Source organism: Miscanthus floridulus, chromosome 4 (assembly GCF_019320115.1).
Source record: "Miscanthus floridulus cultivar M001 chromosome 4, ASM1932011v1, whole genome shotgun sequence".
NCBI lineage: Eukaryota > Viridiplantae > Streptophyta > Magnoliopsida > Poales > Poaceae > Miscanthus > Miscanthus floridulus.
This window is the reverse complement of record NC_089583.1, coordinates 33,437,648-33,458,301: the sequence shown is the minus strand read 5'-3', so window position 1 is coordinate 33,458,301 and position 20,654 is coordinate 33,437,648. Positions and strand designations below refer to the sequence as shown.

Sequence of the window (20,654 nt, the reverse complement as noted above, 5' to 3'; positions counted from 1 at the left end):
GTACCAACAGAGAAGCTAAAAGCAGCTGGGACATGCATAGCTTTTTAATTTCATCCTGGTTTGTGTTGCCAATGCAAACCGGCACTACATGTTTCAACTTGAACCAACATATGTTTCATGAACGAAGTCTCAGACGTTTTGCTTCCTAGATCGTAGAATCAACAACATTGACTAAAGACACACTCTTCAGCTGCAGCAAACAACGCGCGCATTGAAAGTCTTGATTGTACTCTCCGCTGTCTCGCGTCGTCGGACTCGGACAGGAAACTGAAGAGTAGAAGTGGAGGGGTCTGCGCGAGATCACGGGCTCCATCCGCGCGTCGCGTGCGCGCTCGCCGACCTCCTCGTGCGCCAGGGCTGCGGGCCTCGGCCCCACGCCTGCTCCAGAGGCGACAGTGGTGCACCACTTAACAAGTTTAGGGATCCAGATATGCATTTTCAATGTTCATAGACCTATGTGGCATACGCTTATAAGTTAGAGGGCCGCTTACGCATTTAACTCTTGACAAATCAATGTTCTACGTGGCAGGGTTGGTGGTTGGTATCTAGGCGTGATTGGGTGATCGTGTTTCATATCTGTGCCATGTTTGACACAGCTTCACCAATAACTTCATGAGCTGATGTGAGCTGTTTTTTTAGCCAAAAATCCTTTTAAAAATAGCTTCATGGGTGAAGTTCTTTTTTTTATGCTTTCACAAGTAGGAGAGAGGTGGAGCTGAAAAGTACCTTTTCACAGCTCCCACATTTCCCTCTCTCAGCTATATATGTATGAAGCTGTTGGTTAAGCTATTTTGCTAAACAGCTCAACTTCACTAAGAAAGTGGCTCGCTGTTTAAAAAAACAGCTTCATGTGACGCCGAGAGCGTAGCTCAGCTGGATGGGTTCTTTTTGGTGGAACCTGTCCACCTAGGTTTAAGTCATCGACTTGACAGGGTGCTCGCATTTTTCTAGATTTCTTCAAGGATTTAACGGCGATATGCCCGTCGACAGCGAGGCGCCTGTAGTGACTTCGTAAATCTTGAGATTTGCCGGTCCAACTTAGTTCTTCGGATGTGTGTTCATAGAGGTAGTGCGCTTGTTCATGTGAGCGTCTATGATGTAACTGGGTCTCGCAAAAAAAGTTTTTTAGAAAAAAAAAGAACACTTGATTTGTTCAGTATTTTTTTGTGTGCGGGCGAAAACCATGTGCCATTGTCCATCAAAAAAAAAATTTGCCCGGTCAGTACCGACATGGCCAAATGTCTGCACCACCATGCACCAAAACCTCAATGTTGAGTTGCCATGGGTCCGGCAATAAGAAACAACCATGACCACCGTGGGTTGGGGCAGCAGCGAGGGCAGCTTCGTATATACTGTGCACCAGCTAGGCAGCGCCATCTCTGCACGCCCTCGCGGACATTCTCGCTGTCGACTTGGCGGTCACGGAAGATCTCCTGGTCGCCCTGGGAGTTCAGGAAGCCAGTCATGAACAGCTCCGCCTTCCAGTCCTCCATGCGCGGGAGGTCCGAATGCAACTACCAGAACTAGGAGCTTCCCAAAAAAAACACTCGGCAAAAGGTTTGCCGAGTGCCGAGTATTTTTTGCCGGACACTCGGCAAAGACTTTGCCGAGTGCCCAAAATACACTCGGCAAACATTTTTTCCGAAAAAAGCCACCACCGGCCGCCGTCGGTCTCCTTGGCGGCGCCCTTCCCCTGCGCCGCGGCCCAGCTTCACGCCCTCCGTCTCGCCTCCGCTCCCCGGCTTCACGGCCGCCGCCATGAGCCACCATCACCACGCCACCGCCGCCCACCACCACCACGCCACCACCCGCCACCACCACCACGATACCACCCGCCACCACCACCACGCCACCACCGGCCGGGGAAGAGAGGGAGAGAAGGGGGCGGCCGCGCCAGATCCGGGGAAGAGGGAGAGGAGGGGGAGGGGCGCCGGCGGGGAGGGGAGGGGGGCGCTGGGGGCGGGGAAGAAAAGGGAGGGGGCGCTAGGGGCCGGGTGCGTGCAGAGGAAGAAGGGGACGGGGCGCTGGGGGCGGGTGCGGAGGAAGGAGGGTGGGGCGCTGGGTGTGTTAAAGAAGATATTTTTTTTGTTTGCCGAGTGTCCCAGATCAAGGCACTCGGCAAAGTGGCAAAGTTTTTTTTCATTTTTTTCTCATTCTTTTCTAAAAGAAAGATTTTATTTCTTTGCCGAGTGTTCTAGATCTGAGCACTCGGCAAAGTTTTTTTTTTCATTTTTTTTCTTCTCCTTCTTTTCTAGAAAAAAAGATTTTATTTTATTGCCGAATATTTTTTTTGACACTCGGCAAACCTCATCTTTGACGAGTGTTTTTTTTTACACTCAGCAAACTCCCTCTTTGCCGAGTGTTTTTTTTTTGTTTTGCCGAGTATTTTTATCGCTGCACTCGGCAAAGAACTTGTTCATCGAGTTCCCGAGGGAATATACTCGATAAACATAAAAACACTCGGCAAAAGCACTCCTGATCCATGGATGACCAAATAGAGAGAGCAAGCCTGTCATGTCAGCTAGAGATCCATTGTGACCACGCACGCAGTAATATTAATGACGAAGACGATACATATATACCCTGTGATCGAGGGCGGGGATGGCACGCGTGAGGGAGGTCGACACGCCGGCCATCTCTCTGGCACGGTAGTCCTCCTGCACCGCCCGAAGCATGTCTTCCTCCGGCGGCAGCGCCACCTTGCTGGACAGCACCAGCGAAATCCACCTCGCCTGGGCCTCGAAGAGCCACGGCGCGAACACCCGCATGGGGATGCCGACGAACGACAGGGACGGCGCGAGAGCCGGCGGGAAGGTGTGCTCGTACAGCGGGCCCACGCGTTTGTCGCGGACCGTGACCAGTCCCCCGGTGTCCAGGAACGGGAACGAGTAGGTGTAGGGTGTAGCCCGTGCAGTAGATGACCGCGTCGGCGACCACGCGGCAGTCGTCGGCGAACACCACCCGCCCGTTGTCGCACAGCCGGTCCACGTGTGCGTGCAGACGGATGCGGGCGTGGCTGGACAGCATCTTGGACACCATTGGCGGCGGCGTTGTGGGCGCCTCCACGGACCTCGCCGCGAGGTGGACCTCCATGGCGACGCCGCTGAGCTCCGTTGCAATGTCCAGGCCGCTCTCGCCGCAGCCGACCACCACCACCACGTCGTCGTGGAAGGGGTCCGGCTCCCGGTACGAGTGGCTGTGCAGCTGCCGATGCTGCCACACGTCCATTCCTTTGATGCTTGGTAGTCTCGGCTGTGAGTAATGGCCATTGGCCACGACCACGGCGTCGAACACCTCCTCCACGGCCACCTCCGCTTCGCCGCCGCCACCAGGGCCAGGCACGACGTGTACAGATCTCACCTTCCTTTTCAAGTCAGAGTAGTCGCCTCGACCGTTGCTGCGAGCGTCACGTGGCGGCGGCGGCGCCGCCATGGCGAACCGCACGACCCTGGTGTTGAGCCTGATGGCGTCCGCGAGGCCAAACGCCTTGCAGTAGCAGTACACCTCGCGGTGGCTCGGGTAGCGTCGCGCGTCGCGGCCGCGGACGCCGGGCCGCCTGGGCATGAACTGGAAGTCGGAGAAGCCCATGCACTCGCGCGGGCTTATCATCCGCGCGGATGCGTACATGCTGCTGTGCACCTTCACCGGCGCCTTGGCTCCAAGCGGATAGTCGCCGTCTATCCTCGGGTCGTACAGCCACTGCCCGCCGACGTCGCCGCTCTGCTCCATGACCGTGACGGCGTGGCCCTCGCGCCGCTCCTCCCGGGCCGCCGCCAGCCCGGACATGCCCGCCCCAACGACGCACACCTCTCTCGGCCTGCAGCTACCCATACTGAATGACTACAAGAGCGAAGCTTGACGCTCACCACCGAGTATAGTAGGTATCCTTGTGCTTGGAGCAGTAGGTATCCCTTGCTCGCCATTGAACTCTACAACACAGGCATGGCAATGACAGGAATATCGAATATGTCAGCGACAGGAATGAGAATAGCATTTTCAGCACCATGCCCATGCATATATAGAAATATATATGAGGGCAACATTATAACCCCCGAATATTCAGTATGATTGCACATCATCCATTTAATATATCAACCAAGCAATAACTAGCACTTTTAGTGGTTGTTGCTAGACTATCTGGTGGCGTTGTAACTTGCATTGCTTCTTCTTCTCCTTCTTTTTCCCTTATGCCTTATCCTTACTTTTATTCTTTTTTCTCTACTCCAGGCATGGACACGGGTGGTGGTGTGCTTTCACCTAAAGTGAACAAAAGGGCACTCAATAATTGAAAGTGGCTCATCGATCAGGTTGGCTTGAGCAACTTCCAGACCTGCATGTGAGTGAGTTTTACACATTTGGAGAATAATATTAAGAATGCCATAATCAAATGTGGCAAAACAAAAGTAGCAAAAAAATGTTAGCAAGAGGAAAAGTTCACAACGTGAACCAGCAGTGATGCTTATCACCGACAGATTTAATAAAACCGGCAGTGTACGTTCCATAGGGGGTGACCATTTCTGTACTAGTGAAGGAGATTATGTCAACCATGAAGACCACGAAAAAGGTTTGGTTTCCAAAAGGGAAGCGCGAAGTCCAACGGGACATTAGGGAATTTGGAGACTTATGGCAAAGTTAGGTTGCATATCATGGGGTGCATCATGTTGGTTCAAGTCATTGCCAAGTGGGTTAGTGGAGATTATGGACCCAAATTCCCCTTCGTATGTTAGCTAACTTGATTTAAATTCATGCAATTTCAATTAGCATCTAGTTCCTCCTTTTACCTAGATTTGCGTGAGCACGTTTCAAATTATTGTTTTGCGTGCACTAGGTATATCATATTGTAGGTGTTGTGGGTTCGATTATGTGTCGATGCGTGTGATTTCACTGGCTGAAGCACTAAAGATACAAAAGAGTTTATATTGGTTCTGGCATCTCTACGTCTAGCACTGGCGTTTTTTGTGTTAGAATGCTCAATCAAGTTCTTATAACAGAGAGAGAGAGATGGTAGGAGGGTGCCACGCTAATGAACAAAGGTTTGACCGCTTGATTTGGGATCCGATCCCCTACAGGAGCACATGCCCCGCCTTATATACCGGATGCTGGAATACAAGGAAGCCTAGCTATGGGGCCTCTAGGGTTTTGTCCTGGCCTTCAGTTGGTAGTGGCACTGGGCACATCCCTCGTCGATGTCGTGGGCCAACAACATAGAACCGCACCTAGAAACTAACCATTCAGAAGTCAAACTTGCGTGGTACCATGCAAGGATCTATATCTTCCTCATGTCCATCCACACGCTAGGGACATGGCCGCATGCAGGAGGAGCCTAACTAGCAGGTCCAGGTGCAGTCGTAGTGCCCGCGCGCACGCTCTTGTCTTGTTGCGTCACGCCATGGAGGTAACCATGAGCAAGGAGTGGCCGACACGGCCTCACCTAGGGCGTGTAAACAGATCGAGCCCCAGCAGGGCCAGGCGCCCTGCGTCTTTGCCCATTTCTCAAGTTCAAAGTATCTATCAGATTTTGGATAAATATTCCTCTGGTCGATCGGGGCAGGAAGCCTATCCTGAGCAGTGCAAGGGAGTCTGCGGCTCTCCTTGGTCGGTTGCCGCCTCCCAAGATCGGGAAACCCACAAGCTTAGCCTAGCCTCCCGAGTGAAGACGACTTGTGCGCAAATTTATTCTTTTGGCTTGTCTTCTAGGCGACAAGGCCTTTCTCAAGTAGGCCATATTAGGCTCTCAGCAGCCTCTAAAATGAATTTCTATGGACCCACTGGGCAGCCAGTTTAGGAAATCGTTGACATCTAGTAACACACTTGTAGAGACGGACGGAGGAGCCATCTCTACGAATCTTTTGTAGCCATCTCTATAGATCGTTTTGGTAGCGGTGAGTCCTTTTCGAATAGATTTACAGGCTATAGCAATTCTGATGAATTTCATTGAATTCACTTGGAACTAGAAGATTGCATCTGGAGTGGGGATCTAAATCATCTGGACCAGTGCACAATGTAAGATGGCAAGTATATATAACATAGAATTGTTCTTTCTCTATACCTAAGAATCCCAAATTCCTGTGATCATTGAATCTAAAACTGTTGGATACGAAATTTTTTAATAACCTTGCGGCTTGGCAAGGGTCCAAATTCTATGTTATAAATCCAGCTTATAGACGTTCGGCTCATCTTGGGCAGCTTATCTCTTCTCTCACAACTAAAGAGAATAAAGAGGAGACAACGTTTTGGTGCGACAAAATTTCACCTCACCTTCACCTTGCCGGCCCATGCGATCCCACGTCCGCGAAGGAAAGCTGCCGGTCCCGTGCGATCTGACGTCCGAAGGAAAGCACGCCTGTGCGATCACACCCATCGCGCTCCCAAGTCTAACCCTCAACCCGGTAATAGTCCAATCACACGCTCACCCCTCTCCACGCGTTCGCCCATGCTGACGCCGGGCCCTCCCCACGCCGCCGCCATTCCATGGATTGACGATGACATCACCCGCGCAAAAGCCGCCGAAAGAGCAGGGGGCTTCTCCACGCGCCAACGCCACCAGCCAGAAGCACGCCGTGTCCCGGCCTCCCCTGTCGTCATCCCAACCGTACGACGGGAGATCGAGATCCAGCACTGCAATTTTTGTCGAGTCCGCGGCTCCGCACGCCTCGGCCCTCCTATGGCATCATCTCCTCAAGACCTCAGGCAGGCAGCGACGGCTTACATGGAAACCCTAGCCGCCGCCGCACGCTAGTCGTCGTCGTGCACAGGCCCAAATGGGAGCAGCAGCAAGTCCATGTCCTCCCTACGGTTGCCGCGGGGGCGTCTTGCCTCCCGGAGCACCGGCCGCCACAGGTCCCCAAGGCGCCCCCGCGGCCATCCAGGACGTCCCCGCCAGCAACTCAGGCTGCCCCGCGCGGCCACTGCCCGCCGTCCGGGCCGCCGCAGGCCCCCAGGCCCGCCATCACGGAGGAGTACGGCCTTCAACGACAATAAGGCGGAGAATGGTTCGCAGCAGAGGGACGGCGACGAGCCAGAGGCCAAGCACTGGTACATAATCCCCGGATTCGCTACTATTCACAAGTTGAGCCGTATTTTCTTGTTCCTGGAACTCATATAACATGTATCTGCCTAATCAGGAAGGAGGATGGCGCATCTGTGCCCAGAGGGACAGCTATGCACGCTCTCTTTCGATTTGGCGCCTGTGCATAACTGCAGATGGAATTCTGCTACTTGTCTCTTTACGAGTTGATTACCAATATGTGTTTGCAATTACTTCTGCACTACCTACTTAAAAATGCTCAATCTCTGTTAATTCACATCAATGCGTTTTTAGCTGAAGTAAATTTGTTTATTCATTTGATGAATTTGGCTTTAAATTTACACCGCAGGATAATGGAGTTTATGCAAAGTTAACATATTCTCTTTAGCATGTTTCAGAGCAAAATGATGACCATGAGACACGATATTCAATTGATTGGCCATGAAATTTGACATGACTGGAAAATTGAAAAATCTAGCTGGTCCATAGATATGAGCAAACGATACGAATAGTTACTTTCGTACAACATATATAGATGATCTCTTTGTGTTCATCTTGATGCCCTGGGCACTGAGATATGGAAGGTATGACTGGCAGCTTGCTTATTCTCCCTATGAATACATATACGTCAGTTTATTTCCAACTATGTCAACAAGGGTGTCATTCTGCTTCTAATTTTCCATGGGTGTCATTCAGCTTCCAATTTTCCATGTAATTAGCTTTTAGCTCTATGCCGCTATGGTCATTTTAATTCATGCTTCATATATATCTTATACGTCTTATGTATCTCTAGCATGTTTTGATGCATGGTTATGAGCAAAAAGTGCTGAGATGAAGTTGGCCTGATTTCACATTGGACATGGGGTGCTCAATTATGTTAGTGCCAATGCTCGCTTTGTCTTAGATAGAAGCATTCATTTAAATTTTGTTTTCTAATTACTGTTCAAGATTTGCCCTACTAATGAAAATTGTTCCGTATATATGACAGGAACAGGGAATGGTTAGTTTCGTGCACATAGCAAAGAACGTGAAAGTAACAGAATTAAGTTTGTACCAAGGTGCCATACTTGATGCATGCTGTCAGAACATTCCTGCGGATGATGAGTTATGGTTAGTTTCTCCCTAATTTAAATCCTTTTTCCCCTTCTATAGTCAATTGTGATCAAGTTTGTTCTTCCTGGCTTACGTGTTCCAAATAGGTAAACCTATTCTGCTATGAATTTATCCTTTTTTAAATTTTGCACCAAAAATAGAGGAAGATGGCTCAAGGAAAAATGATTGCCTTATGTTTAAATGATGCACAGCTTGACCAATATTGTTGAGTCCATAGCACGACCACACTACTGGTGTTAGCCCGGCACAATATACTTCAACGCTAATAGGATTTTAATTGGGATTCAGGATTGTTTGAGGAAAATTTACGGCAGTGATCATAGAATTATGTGCTCGGTACTGCAGAACAGAATTATCTTAGGCATTTTGGGCAATTTAGTTTAGTTGTTGATTTGTTCGACGCTTCATCAGTGAAGTTGCGGTTCTGTTTGGTTTCAGTATAAATAAATGGAAGCTTTATGTTATTGAAGAATAAATATTGTCGAATTCTGTTGGTTTATTTCTCTGCTCTGTCATACATTTTGGATTTTGGACTTCTACAGTTTTTATTATAATAAGCTTATGTTCTGATTGGGAAATGAATGATTTACATTGCATTTTTATCACAGTTGACAATGGGATGCGGTCTGTGGCAGCAAGGCTACAGGCACTGGGAATGGAAGCAAGGCACATAACTTTGGTGGGGGCAATGGTGCAAGCTGGGCTGTTGCTGGAAGCAGCCGTATAGGAGGAGGCCTTTGTACATCTACAGGCCTTGGTGGATCACAAGGGGCCACAAATTGTGATGGCAAGGGTACATATATTGTATTCAATGCTGCTGATACACTATTCATCAGGGACCTCAATTCTTAGCAGAAGGTATTCAGTCATTTTACTGGATGCAAGCTACGCACAATTTTTGTAAAGGTTCAGTCTTCCTTTTGGCATTATCTGGGTTTAATCCCTTTTCATTTTTCGTTTTCAGATGTTGGTTTTTTCCTTGTACCTCTTTTTTTTGCAAGCTATAGTGCTAGAGACAATTTCAGTTTATTTTTTTGTTGATGTTAATTCTCTATCTTTGATGTTGGTAAAACATGATAGGAAACTATCACTCTGATCACCGTTGTCACTTGTCGAGGTTTAGTTATGCAATTTTGATTGTCACGTGTGGAGCAAAATCTAAAGCACCACCGAGGTTACCAGTCAGTCAGGCTACAACATGTAAATTCCTGATGTATGCCAAACTTTTTATTGTATGAAAAAACTGGAAGGTTGTGCATGTATCCACTATATTCTGATATCATTGTTGTCATGCAAGTAATCTTTATTTGGTATCATATCATAAGAATCATGTTTTTTTATTTTAATAATATAATATATGATCGATGATTTTTCAAAATCACCAAACATATAAACCATTTTGGATGTTTAATTTGTGTTGTCCTGAATGTCATCATAGCATTAGTGCGGGTAATATATTAGTGGGGGAAAGAATACCGGAGTTAGGACTTGGAGGAGCAGCGAGGACCAAGGAGGCGAGCGTGACTGCACGGGAGATGTGCATGTCCCCTGGTCCGGGTGCGGTAACCAAAAATTTGGGCTGCTGGGCCTTGTTGAGCCTTCCGATGGTGAGGAAAAGGGGTAGGAAAATATGTTTTTGGGTTGATTGCCGTACAGGGTACTGACTTTGTCTATTTTTTTCATTTTTTTAATATTATTATAGGATGTGCATTATAACGGAAATAAAATAACACAATAATAGTTTAACCTTGGGCGCATGTTATATTATTGTAAAAACGATTCTTCAGCTTGATGATGTTCGCAGCATTTCATTTATAAATAATTGCCACTCTTCACGAAGCATGAACAATCAGGACTAGGATATTGGTTCATCTTATGATGAGAACTTTCTACATTTATGTTTTATTTCCCCTAATTCTAATTGGGTGGGGTATAAAGGAATTTGTAGGCCAATTATCCAGTCGGACCCGAGTCACCTGCCAACCACCCCTTCCCTCTCCCTATCCCTCTCCCATGCGACGCGGCCCGGCCCACCCTCTCCCTCTCCCACGTGATCACACGCCCACGCCCGCGCCCCGCTAGAGAGGAAGAAGGCAACGGCGACAGCTAATGTTCTGGCCTCTTGCCCTCATCTTCTCCAACTCCGGTGGGCTTAGAAGGGTGTTCAGGGGAAGGCAGGACGGCCAGGCGGTGGGGATGGCGGGAGGGCAGCATTAGGGTCCTGGCGGCGGTGGAGGCGGCAGGGCCAGGTCGGGTTTAGGGTGTGCATCACTGAGTTTCGGTCCTTTTTGTAGGGAAAAAATCACACAAATTTTATGTTGAGTCATTAGCTAGATGTGTCACCACTTAGTGATTTTGTTTCAAAGACTGCAAAACCGTCTTCTGTGCAGGCCATGTAAAAGTTGATGAATTGATTTACTTAGAAATTTTGAAGATAAATGTCTCAGCTTATGAAACTTATTGAGCATAATCAAATGGAATGGTCATCAAAGCTCCTAAGTTTTAGAATGAATTTAAAGTAATTGATTTTATCAGGTTTTATTTGTACTACCAAGAAAACTAAAATGGTCAGATTATTTATTACAAAAGCAAATAAAATGGTCTTAATATGATAATCTTTTAGAATAAATCGTGTGGATGGAGCATCTGCCTGTGTCCATCAATCTCGAATGCGGTTGTCGCTCGGCCGGTGCTGAGGTCGTCAAGAAAATATATTTATTTCCTATTGCAATGCACGGGCACTAATATTTATATATATACTCGAACCAGTGTATAGGATGGTATGGAGATGCGGTGCAACTTATTCATAGATTTATTGGAGCAGGAAAGAAATGGATATCGAAGATTTCTTCCTGCCGATATAAAACATTATCTTAGCATATCACAGAAAGGTCTATAGAGTAGAGTTCGTGAGCCTGCGACGCCCGGCTCTCCATGACTGTGTCAATTTCACGAACGTTACCTTTTGGATTAAATGTCACTTTAACATCGGTATTTAATTTCATAGTATTGTTATTTTATCGTGCGATCCATGTGTTTTTTGTTACAAAAATTTAGCTGTCCCTTAGCAACTCATGGGCACGCTACCTAGTAGACGTCTATGTTTGAGACATGGCCATTTTGGCCCGGCCCAGGCACACGGCCCGGCCCAATGGCCACCGTGCCCATGCCGGCCTAGACCGATGGAAGGGTTGTGCCTTGGCCGCTCCCTAGGCACGACGTGCTGGCCTGGCCCGGCCCATCACCTAGTAATATATACTCTGGAAACCCTAAGTCGATTCCCCACATTCAGCTACCGCATCCGCACGCCCTCTCCCGACGCCGCACGCACGCATCGTGTCTTGGGTGTCGCTCACTCTCCCATCGCTCCCTCTTCCACTCTGCAACTTTGATTCGCCCTCTATGGTGCCTATCCCATCTACAAGCGCCCATGGCGCCCATCCCATCTACTAGCGTAATCGGTAGCGAGCGTGGGTTCCAACGGCAGCGCTTCTACACTCCACAAACTCGAGCGGTAGCAACGCTCGCTTGACCAGCGCTGGCGCTCCTCTCCTCCACCAACGCCGGCGGCATTGGCGCTGCACCTGGATGGCACACAGACTTGGGCTGCCTTGGGCACGACGGGCTTGGCATGCCAATGGCCCAGCACGGCATAGCCCAAGCCTTATAGGGCCATGCCTGGGCCGTAGGTACAGCCCATGGGCAGGCACGGTATGCCCCGATAAGCTTGCCGTGCCATGCCAGCCCGACCTCCATCGGACCCTGCCCTGGTCGGGCCCATGTTGTGCTAGGCCGGGCGGCCCGAATGACCATCTATACCTTGGTCAGCTTAGGCCCCTCTCACTGCTATGTTTCATAGAGATTTCGTTTCAATTAAATAAAGCCCATCATCAGCAAACTATATTTTTCGCGAACACGCAATTTTGCGCGTTTTCTTCATTTAAAGGAGGAAAAGCAGAATTACAAAACACACACCCTGCCTGTTTGTCAGACGTCTACCAGAACACTGCTACTGCTATATATGTATTACATGGTCTGAATATTTGCAACTATGTGTACTAAGCAGCTATCAGCAAACTATATGACATAGCATAATATTTATCAAGAGGGAGAACATTTGCGAACTGAGCCTAGCTCTGTTGGTTAGGTTCCTTGTGGTGGAATCTGCCCACCCAGGTTCAAGTCCTCAATTTTGGACGGATGCTTGCATTTTCCTGGATTTAACTGCGTTGTGTTTTAAGTGGTAGGCGATGTTCCCGTCAATAGCGAGACGCCTATGGTGACTTCGTCAATCTTGAAATGTGCCGGCATAGTATTTCGGAGGTGCCCATAGGGGTAAAGTTTAGTTCGCGTACGTGTATTCATATGGGTGAGTGTGCGTGCGTGTTGAGCGGAGTAGGGTTTACGTACGTGTATTCATAGGAATAAATGTTCATGCATGTTGAAGGTCTGCGTCTGTACTTGTGTAATTCGAAAAAAAATATGAGAACATTTTCATATATATGAAACCAGCGTACCCCCCCCCCCCCCCCCCCCCCCCCCCCCGTTTCCAATACTTTGCACAATACGCATATGCAGTATGTATCGGCTTCATCTGGGTTCGATTACCTGTTTCCGAGGGGGCAGACATGCCATCTCTTGCCATCCCCTGCCATGTGCTGCCCTCCGTGCTCTTCCGCACACCCAAGCTGGCGGGGGCAGAAGCACCCACTCTCCAGCTATCCGCAGATTTGAAATAAATATTGAAACCGTAAATAAATTCATATGAAAAAAGCTTCAACTATAGAAAGCTATAGATACCATCGTGCACTACAACTTTTTTTATTGTTTCTTCATCTGAGGTCGCTTGAAATAAATTAAATTTCAAAATGAGAAATTCGAATAGAAATTTTCATGGATAAAGAATTTCAAATAAAAAAGTTGCCAGTCAAAGTTGTATAGCTCTTTTAGATTTACAACTTTGGTTTTGCCTCCATCTAAGATCATTTAAAAATTTTGAATTTCAAAATTTTAGGACTTCAAACTAACGCTACAAGAAACCTACTAATACATGACAGACAAATTCCGATCGCTAAAAAACCATCACAAAATAGAATTTATGGCGGTTTAAGATACCGTCATGTACTGAGCGTCATGGATTAGCGTGCGTGACGGTTATTCAAAAACCGTGACGAATTAATGGAATCCAATGATGGTTTCAAACCGTCATAGATCAACCCGAGGCCCACTTAGGCAAACCTAAGTCCAATGTCTATGCTAGAAAATAATCATCATAAATTTTATAGCCACATCATTGTTATAGTGACGTGACGGTCCGGATATAACCGTCATGAGTTAGCGGGCTTGGTATCCATTGTGCAGACCATCGAACTTGAGTAGTATGTTGTCTAAGCCAATCTAAATAAATGTATCTCTGCAATTCCTAACAAAAGCTATCATGTGAAATATCAAGAGAGGTTTTTCCATCATAATCATGGACAGAGACCAATCCTTTATACGTCAATGAGACAGTGACTAACTCCTTATCGACTTTAGTTAGAGATGGTAATTACACATATTTACGGATCCTAAAAAAGTCATGGTGGTCGATTAGCAACACATGGATAGTATGTAAATTGGCGTGATGATATATTTATGTTTAAATATTTATATGCTTTGCAATAGATGAAAAATTATATTTTAGTGCAATATAGGCTTAATAGTGTATTATCATATTACTGCTATAATTAACTTATATTACGGATGTCCTAGCCATGATATAAAATAAACTGCAGATTTGAAAGTTTATTGAAAGGATAAAACATTTGTTGTACTATTCTGCAGTACACACGTTCACTATTAAAAAAATTGTCTCCCTATTTTTCGGCCGGCCCATCGTTCAGGCCAACCAACTCACTCACCATTAGCCCAACACCAGCTCAGCCCAACCATCTGTAGGCACTAACTCATCACGTCTTGCACACTCCACACTTCCTCCTTGAGCTTCTGCTCAGCCGCTCGTGTGCACCCTCCATCCTCCCTGACAATGCGTGAGGTCCTCAGCATTCTTCTCCCTAGATCCCAATCTCTTCTCTTCTCATTGACGCACCTAGCACACATGATCGGGACTTGCAAGGGCTCGCAGGAGTTCTTGGCTCTAACCGATAACTGATAGTGTTATATCACTGCCGGCCTGCCGGTTTGTGGCTTAATAAGCTAGCAGTGAAAGGAGGTCTTTACTATCGGGTCAATAAGATATTGTTCAAATCCTAGACTTACGACCCGGCAGTGAAGCATAATGGCTGCCGGTGCAGTGTACAAGACTTCGAATCCCTGTTATGGCGTAGTGGTACATGTACACTATGGATGACACTATAGAGTCGAATTCGTCTTCGATCAACACAACTAGCACATGCATATAGGCACGCTCATTTGAGTTTGGTTTCAGCTTGTAAAATAAGATGACAGTGCAAATTAAAGTCCCTGAGAAACAGAACAAGAAGGCAAAGACCGAAAAGATGAAGGCATGTTCACTGGCACAGGTAGCAAGGGTGCCTAGAGTCTATTTTGAAAGCGCGGGTACTGTTGTGGTGTCTGTCGAGCAGGGTCCATCGGTCTTATAATAGAAAAGAGGATTGTGGCCACAAGCTCGTGTTGTTGTCAGATTATTCGCGTCCATCAGTTGACCAACAACGTGAAGAAATAGACTCCCCACCCTCTTTATATTATGATCATAAACCCGGCCGTAGCCATGACACTGAAGCAACAAAATATATAAGAACTGTTGTGATTATAAAGCAGCAGGCGTGTATGTATATATCAATCATCTGGAAATGGAAGCCAGCGCGATGGCGAGGTTGGCGAGCTTGGCGAGGACGGCGTCCTCCCGTGCCACCGGCGACGCCAGCTTCCGCTGCTGGAACCACCACTCGCACGTCCCAGCCGCCTGCGCCGTCCTGCCCAGGCACGCCTTCCCGTCGCCGTACCTGCCGTCCTTCACAGCGGCGCGGCACTCCGGCTGATACTGCCGCAGCACCGTGCCGTACAGCGCCCGGCACGACTGCAGCCCCTCGACGACTGCCGCACCACTAATGTTATTGCTGGCAAGCAGGGCGTCGATCTTGGCCTCGGTGACCGTGGCGTTCGCCGTGACGAGGTCCACCGCGACGAGGGCCAGGTCGGCGTAGTCCGCAGCGCCGACGCTGCTTTTGCTGCCCTGAAGCGTCGACAGGCAGAAGTCCTCGGTGAAAGTGCCGCCGCTGGCGGCGAAGGCATCCTTGCACGCAAAGGGCACCACGCTGGGTGGCTCCCCGGCGACCGGTGGTGCGGCGGACAAGATGGTTGTCATCAGGAGCACGAGGAGCGCAATAATGGTGTTGCTAGGATTGGTGGAGGAGGAGGAAGAGGAGGCCATGCCTGTCCCGGTGGTTGCCATTGTCGCTTCTAAGGCTATTATTACAACAGACGACTCAGCTAGCAAACACCACACGAATGAACAGGGCTTGTAGTAGCATTTTATACACGTAGTTCCTGTATAGTTTGCTCCATTTTTTTAGCCGCCAAATTCTTTGGTCATTAACGGAGGATGCCCTGGCAGATATTTTTCTTTTGATTTATGGAAAGGTATCATTTAAGATTATGCCTTTCCAGTTCTGCCGTGTGGATATATGTGCATGTTGCAACCAATTGAATGATGAATATTTCTTCATTCAATACTGATTTAAAACTTTCTATCTACATAAACGTACGTGATGTTGGCGTGCTTTGGTATGTAAATTATGCAACCAATTGATCAGAGATGAATATTCTTGAATATATTCATACTGATTTAAAACATTCTCCATAATCGTATAATACGTAATAATTGCCTGCTTTGGCAAGTAAATTGTGCAACCAATTTAATTATGTAGAATGAAGCATCAAGACGTACATATAGAAACAAATTAAAGTGTGTGTGTGTGTGTTGCAAAACAGTTGTCGAGCTCATCACACATCATCTTATGATGAACGCACACACAAACACATGATGACTGCAGGTAGTAAGAAAGTACATCTTCAAAGATCGATGTTTTATATGTAGGCAGATGTTATTGCCTATTGGCGTCCTTGATAAATTTATAAAAGTTTCTTTTCTCTGACGATTATCAAATATTCATTCATTGGCAATTCACAAACATCAACTGTTTGGACCTATCACTAGTAGAGAAATGACTTTTGATCCACTTCGAAATTTGGCTTTAGTTCCGATATTTTTCGCGCCCGGGACTAGAGAAACCTTTAGTCCCGGTTGGTAGCTCCACCCGGGACTAAAGGTCCCTGCCCAACGGTTACCGAGGTGTGTCAGAGGCACGTCAGTGCGAGAATCTTTAGTCCCGGTTTGGGACATGAACCCAACTTTTAGTCCCGGTTTGAGACACGAACCTGGACTAAAGGTATCTTTAGTCCTGGTTTATGTCTCAAACCCGGACTAAAGGTGTCTCCAAACTGAATTTAAAAGGAAAGCGTATCTTATCTAAGTTAGATGTGTGGTGGTAGGTGAGATGGTAACGCGTGCAAGAGCTGAAGTGGGAGGTCGTAGGTTCGAATCTTCGCAGCTGCAACTTTTTTTACCCAATAAACACCTCTACTCCCGGTTGGAGGAACCGGGACTAAAAATCAAGACCTTTAGTCCCGATTGCGTAGTCTCGGTTTCAAAACCGGGATTAAAGGGGTTGAGAACCGGGACTACAGCCCGTTTATCTACTAGTGTATGCCATGATAAAAAATCATATCTTTCGATATAATGGTGAATAAATATACTTTTTATATATAGGAAGGTGTAGCCCTCGATAAGATCTAAATCTTTCATTTAAAAAGTATTTTTATGCAACATGAAATAAGAAATATATGGATTTTTTGCGCAAAAAAAAGAATGAAATATATGTTTTTTTACTAAAAAAAGATAAGCTTTGGTACACAATTAATATGCCCCTTAAATTTTGTATTATTTCCTTCAGCATTTTAACAATCTCAAATGAAAAACTTCAAAACTAAAAACTTGTAAATCTCATCGATAGCTACAATTTTGGTATAAAAAATATCTTCATTTCACAAATTTTAAGAAAAATATAATTTTCATGAGGCAACAAGCTCTGGTGCACGATTAACCGACTGCTAAAATTTTATATTATCTTCTCGAGCATTTTAACAACCTCAAATATAAAAACTCAAATTATAAAGTTATAGTTCTGAATGAGATCTACAACTTTGATATAAAAATTATCTTCATTTAACACCATATAAAAAGATATTATTCTTCTCATGTGATAAGCACTAATACGAGGTTATTATTATGCTGTTGAAATTCTATATTATTTTTTTGAGCATCTTAATTTATTTAAATGAAAAAACTCAAAACTAGATGGCCGTAGGTCTTATCGAGACCTACAATTTTTAAATAAACATCATCTCTATCAGACATCATATCAAAGAGTTATGATTTTTTTAAAGTTCACTCTTGTCACACCACTCCCTATGGAGTGACAAAATAATACTGTCATGCTAACGGGAGTTGCGTGACAAGGTTTTCTATGTAGAAAACACCATCCAACGTGGCAGATCATGCCGAGCCAATGCATGTGGCGCGACAATGTTCTTTTCGGTGTGCATTACATCAATGTTATGTGGCAGAAGAAGGTCATCGAAATAGGGGAGCCTCGTCAAGCTGGACTTATGAGTCCACATATGTTCCTCACCATATCCCACAAAACCACCTCCTTCATTGGGCACGAGAGCATCTATCTGAGCACGCACCTCAGCACCACTCTTCATGCGCGGTTTAGGGACTATCACTGCAACACCTTTCGTAAAGTTCTTGATGTCTTGTCTGAATGGATGGTTAGAAGGGAGGAATTGACGATGCCTGTCGAACGACGAATACTTGCCACCCTTCTTCAACCAAATGAACCTCACAACTTCCTTGCATATTGGGCACGGGAATTTCCCGTGGACACACCAAGCGGCGAATATCCCATACGCCAGGAAGTCATGCAGGGAGTAGTGGTACCAAACATGCATCTTGAAGGATGATTTTGTAGCTCGGTCGTATGTCCATACCCTCTTCTCCCAAGCATCGATCAATTCATCAATCATAGGCTCTATGTACACACCCATATTACTCCCCGGGTATCCAGGAATTATCAACGACAAGAAGACGTTATGCCGTTGAAAGGAGATGCCGGGGGGGGGGGGGGGGAGATTCAGGGGGATAACAAACATGGGCCAACATGTGTATGGGGCAGACAACTGTCCATAAGGATTGAACCCATCTGTTGCCAGCGCGACACGTACATTACGAGCCTCAGCAGCTTTGTCAGGATGTTTGTCATTAAAGTACGTCCATGCTTCGGCATCGGACGGATGCACCATCGTCCATGGCTTGTACCGTACACCTTCTTTATGCCATGTCATCTGTTTCGCGGATTCCTCGGTCATGAAAAGCCGTTGGATCCTCGGCACAAACGGAAGGTGCCGTAGGACTTTCACGGGGATCGTAAGCTGCCTCTTCTGGCCATCTCTAGAGTCTACCTCTAGGTACCTTGAGGATTTACACTTCAGACAGTACTTTGCATCCTTGTGATCTTTCCTAAATAAGACGCACCCCTTCGGAGAAACATGTATCTTGTCATATGGCATCTTAAGCATACGAAGTAGTTTCTATGACTCATGCAAGTTCTTTGGCCGAATGTGCTTCTCCGGTAGCATGCTGCCAAACATGGCCAACATCTTATCAAAGCCTTTGCGACTCAGATTTAACTCGGCCTTCAACCCCATAACACATCCAATGGCATCCAGCTGAGAAACCGTTGTACTCTCATGAAGGGGTTTCTGTGCCGAGTCCAACATTTCGTAGAAGGCCTTAGCGGCTTCCTCCATCTCCTCCTTCTCACGTCCTTCTGCGAAGTGAGCTTGGTGAGTGTCATCTAGCATGTCTGCTACTCCGGCATCATCATCAAAAGCCTCGAGGCATGGTCTCACCACCTCCGCTCTTATACGATCTACTTCACCATGGTGGATCCACCGGTGGTAGCCAGCCGTATAACCATTGTACACAAGATGTTTACCCATGGTCACCTTGTCTACCCTTCTGTTGTTGTCACATTTGCTACAGGGACACCAAAGTTTAGAATGTCCTTTAGCTACACCCGAGCTCCATGCATGTTCCAAGAAAGCATCTGTCCCATTCACCCACTCAATGTCAAAGTCACTCCTGCTTCTCCGGCCCGTGTACATCCACTAACGGTCTTCCATCCTTCCACATATACAGAACATAGTAATGTAACCATCAATTGCATCTATTCGGTGCTCCTACTTTTTAATAGGTGAGGATAGGTCCTAATCCCACCCGCGGATGCGTAGATGAGGTTGGTTTCCATGCTCCGCTCCCTATCTGAGACAGAATTTCGGCAGCACCTCCCCGCTGTTCTCCCGATGCACGTCCTGCAAGGGAGAGTGTGTATCCGGAGAACAACAGGGGTGATGCCGAAACACCATCTCAGACCGGAGCGGACCATGGAAACTAACTTATCTACGCATCCGCGGGCTATCCAAAAAACATGGACAATCTGAAACAGATACGGTCGCAGATATACAAAGATCTGTATACCTCCAACCGTATCTCTTTCGGACGGGAGACACCTAACTAGGTTACGTGACCAAAGACAACATACGGATAGAGGGGTTATACCTAGGGTGCCGGTGAGGTTAGGGTAGCGGGGCGGTGGAGAGTCGGTGCAGTGGCGAGTCGACGCGGTGCAGGAAGACCCGCAACACCGACGAAGACGATCGGGGTCACCGAGTCCCTCCCACAGGTCCTCCTGCAAAAAAGGGCAAAAATGGTTAGTGTCGACTCAAAATTTCGGCAGCACCTCCTCTGCACGGGGAGGTTCCCAAAACCTACAAAAAACATGGCATAAAGGCCAACAACCACATATATACCAAACATGGGCACGAAGGCCAACAACCACCAATATATCAAGAGGAGCCATGTATTTTAGTTCTCTTTCCATTCAGATGAAAGTATTGAAGTAGTACAACAACAATTACTACTAACCCTACAACTACTACTAAAACTACTACTAACAACTACTTAACTACTAACAGTACTAATACTAAGAACTACTTAACTATTAACAACTACTACTACTAACCACTACTACTTACTAACTACTACTATTTACTAACTACTACTACTACTAACCCTACAACTAACACTACTAACTAATACTACTAACCACTACTACTTACTAACTACTACTATTTACTAACTACTACTACTAACCCTACAACTAACACTACTAACTACTACTACTAACACTACAACTAACTACTACTAACTACTAACTACTACTACTACTAACCCTACAAGGGTAGGGCTTACCTTGGCGGCAAGAACGACAAGAGCGAGGGCCGACGACGATGGCGGGGATGACCGCAGCAGCGCGAGGATCAACGGGCGGTCGGAACAAAGCGAGGATCGATGGGCGGTCGGGTCAGC

At 46.8% G+C, this 20,654-nt stretch overlaps 1 protein-coding gene and 2 pseudogenes across 1 annotated transcript; 1 reads left to right on the top strand and 2 right to left on the bottom strand.

Annotated features, from left to right (window-relative positions):
* Positions 1-2,555: 2,555 nt before the first annotated feature.
* LOC136548367 (flavin-containing monooxygenase FMO GS-OX-like 8) lies at positions 2,556-3,831 on the bottom strand (annotated as a pseudogene).
* Positions 3,832-6,482: 2,651 nt separating this feature from the next.
* On the top strand, positions 6,483-8,992 carry LOC136548366 (uncharacterized; annotated as a pseudogene).
* A 5,950-nt stretch (positions 8,993-14,942) lies between these two features.
* Positions 14,943-15,554, bottom strand: LOC136548365 (uncharacterized). Its single transcript, XM_066539926.1, has one exon. It carries the CDS (start codon positions 15,552-15,554, stop codon positions 14,943-14,945), a length of 612 nt encoding a protein of 203 aa, XP_066396023.1.
* Between the last annotated feature and the right edge of the window lie 5,100 nt (positions 15,555-20,654).

What these genes read in the sequence shown, in the direction of transcription:
- LOC136548365 (XM_066539926.1), bottom strand. Translation starts at nt 15,554, where the DNA reads ATGGCAACCACCGGGACAGGCATGGCCTCCTCTTCCTCCTCCTCCACC.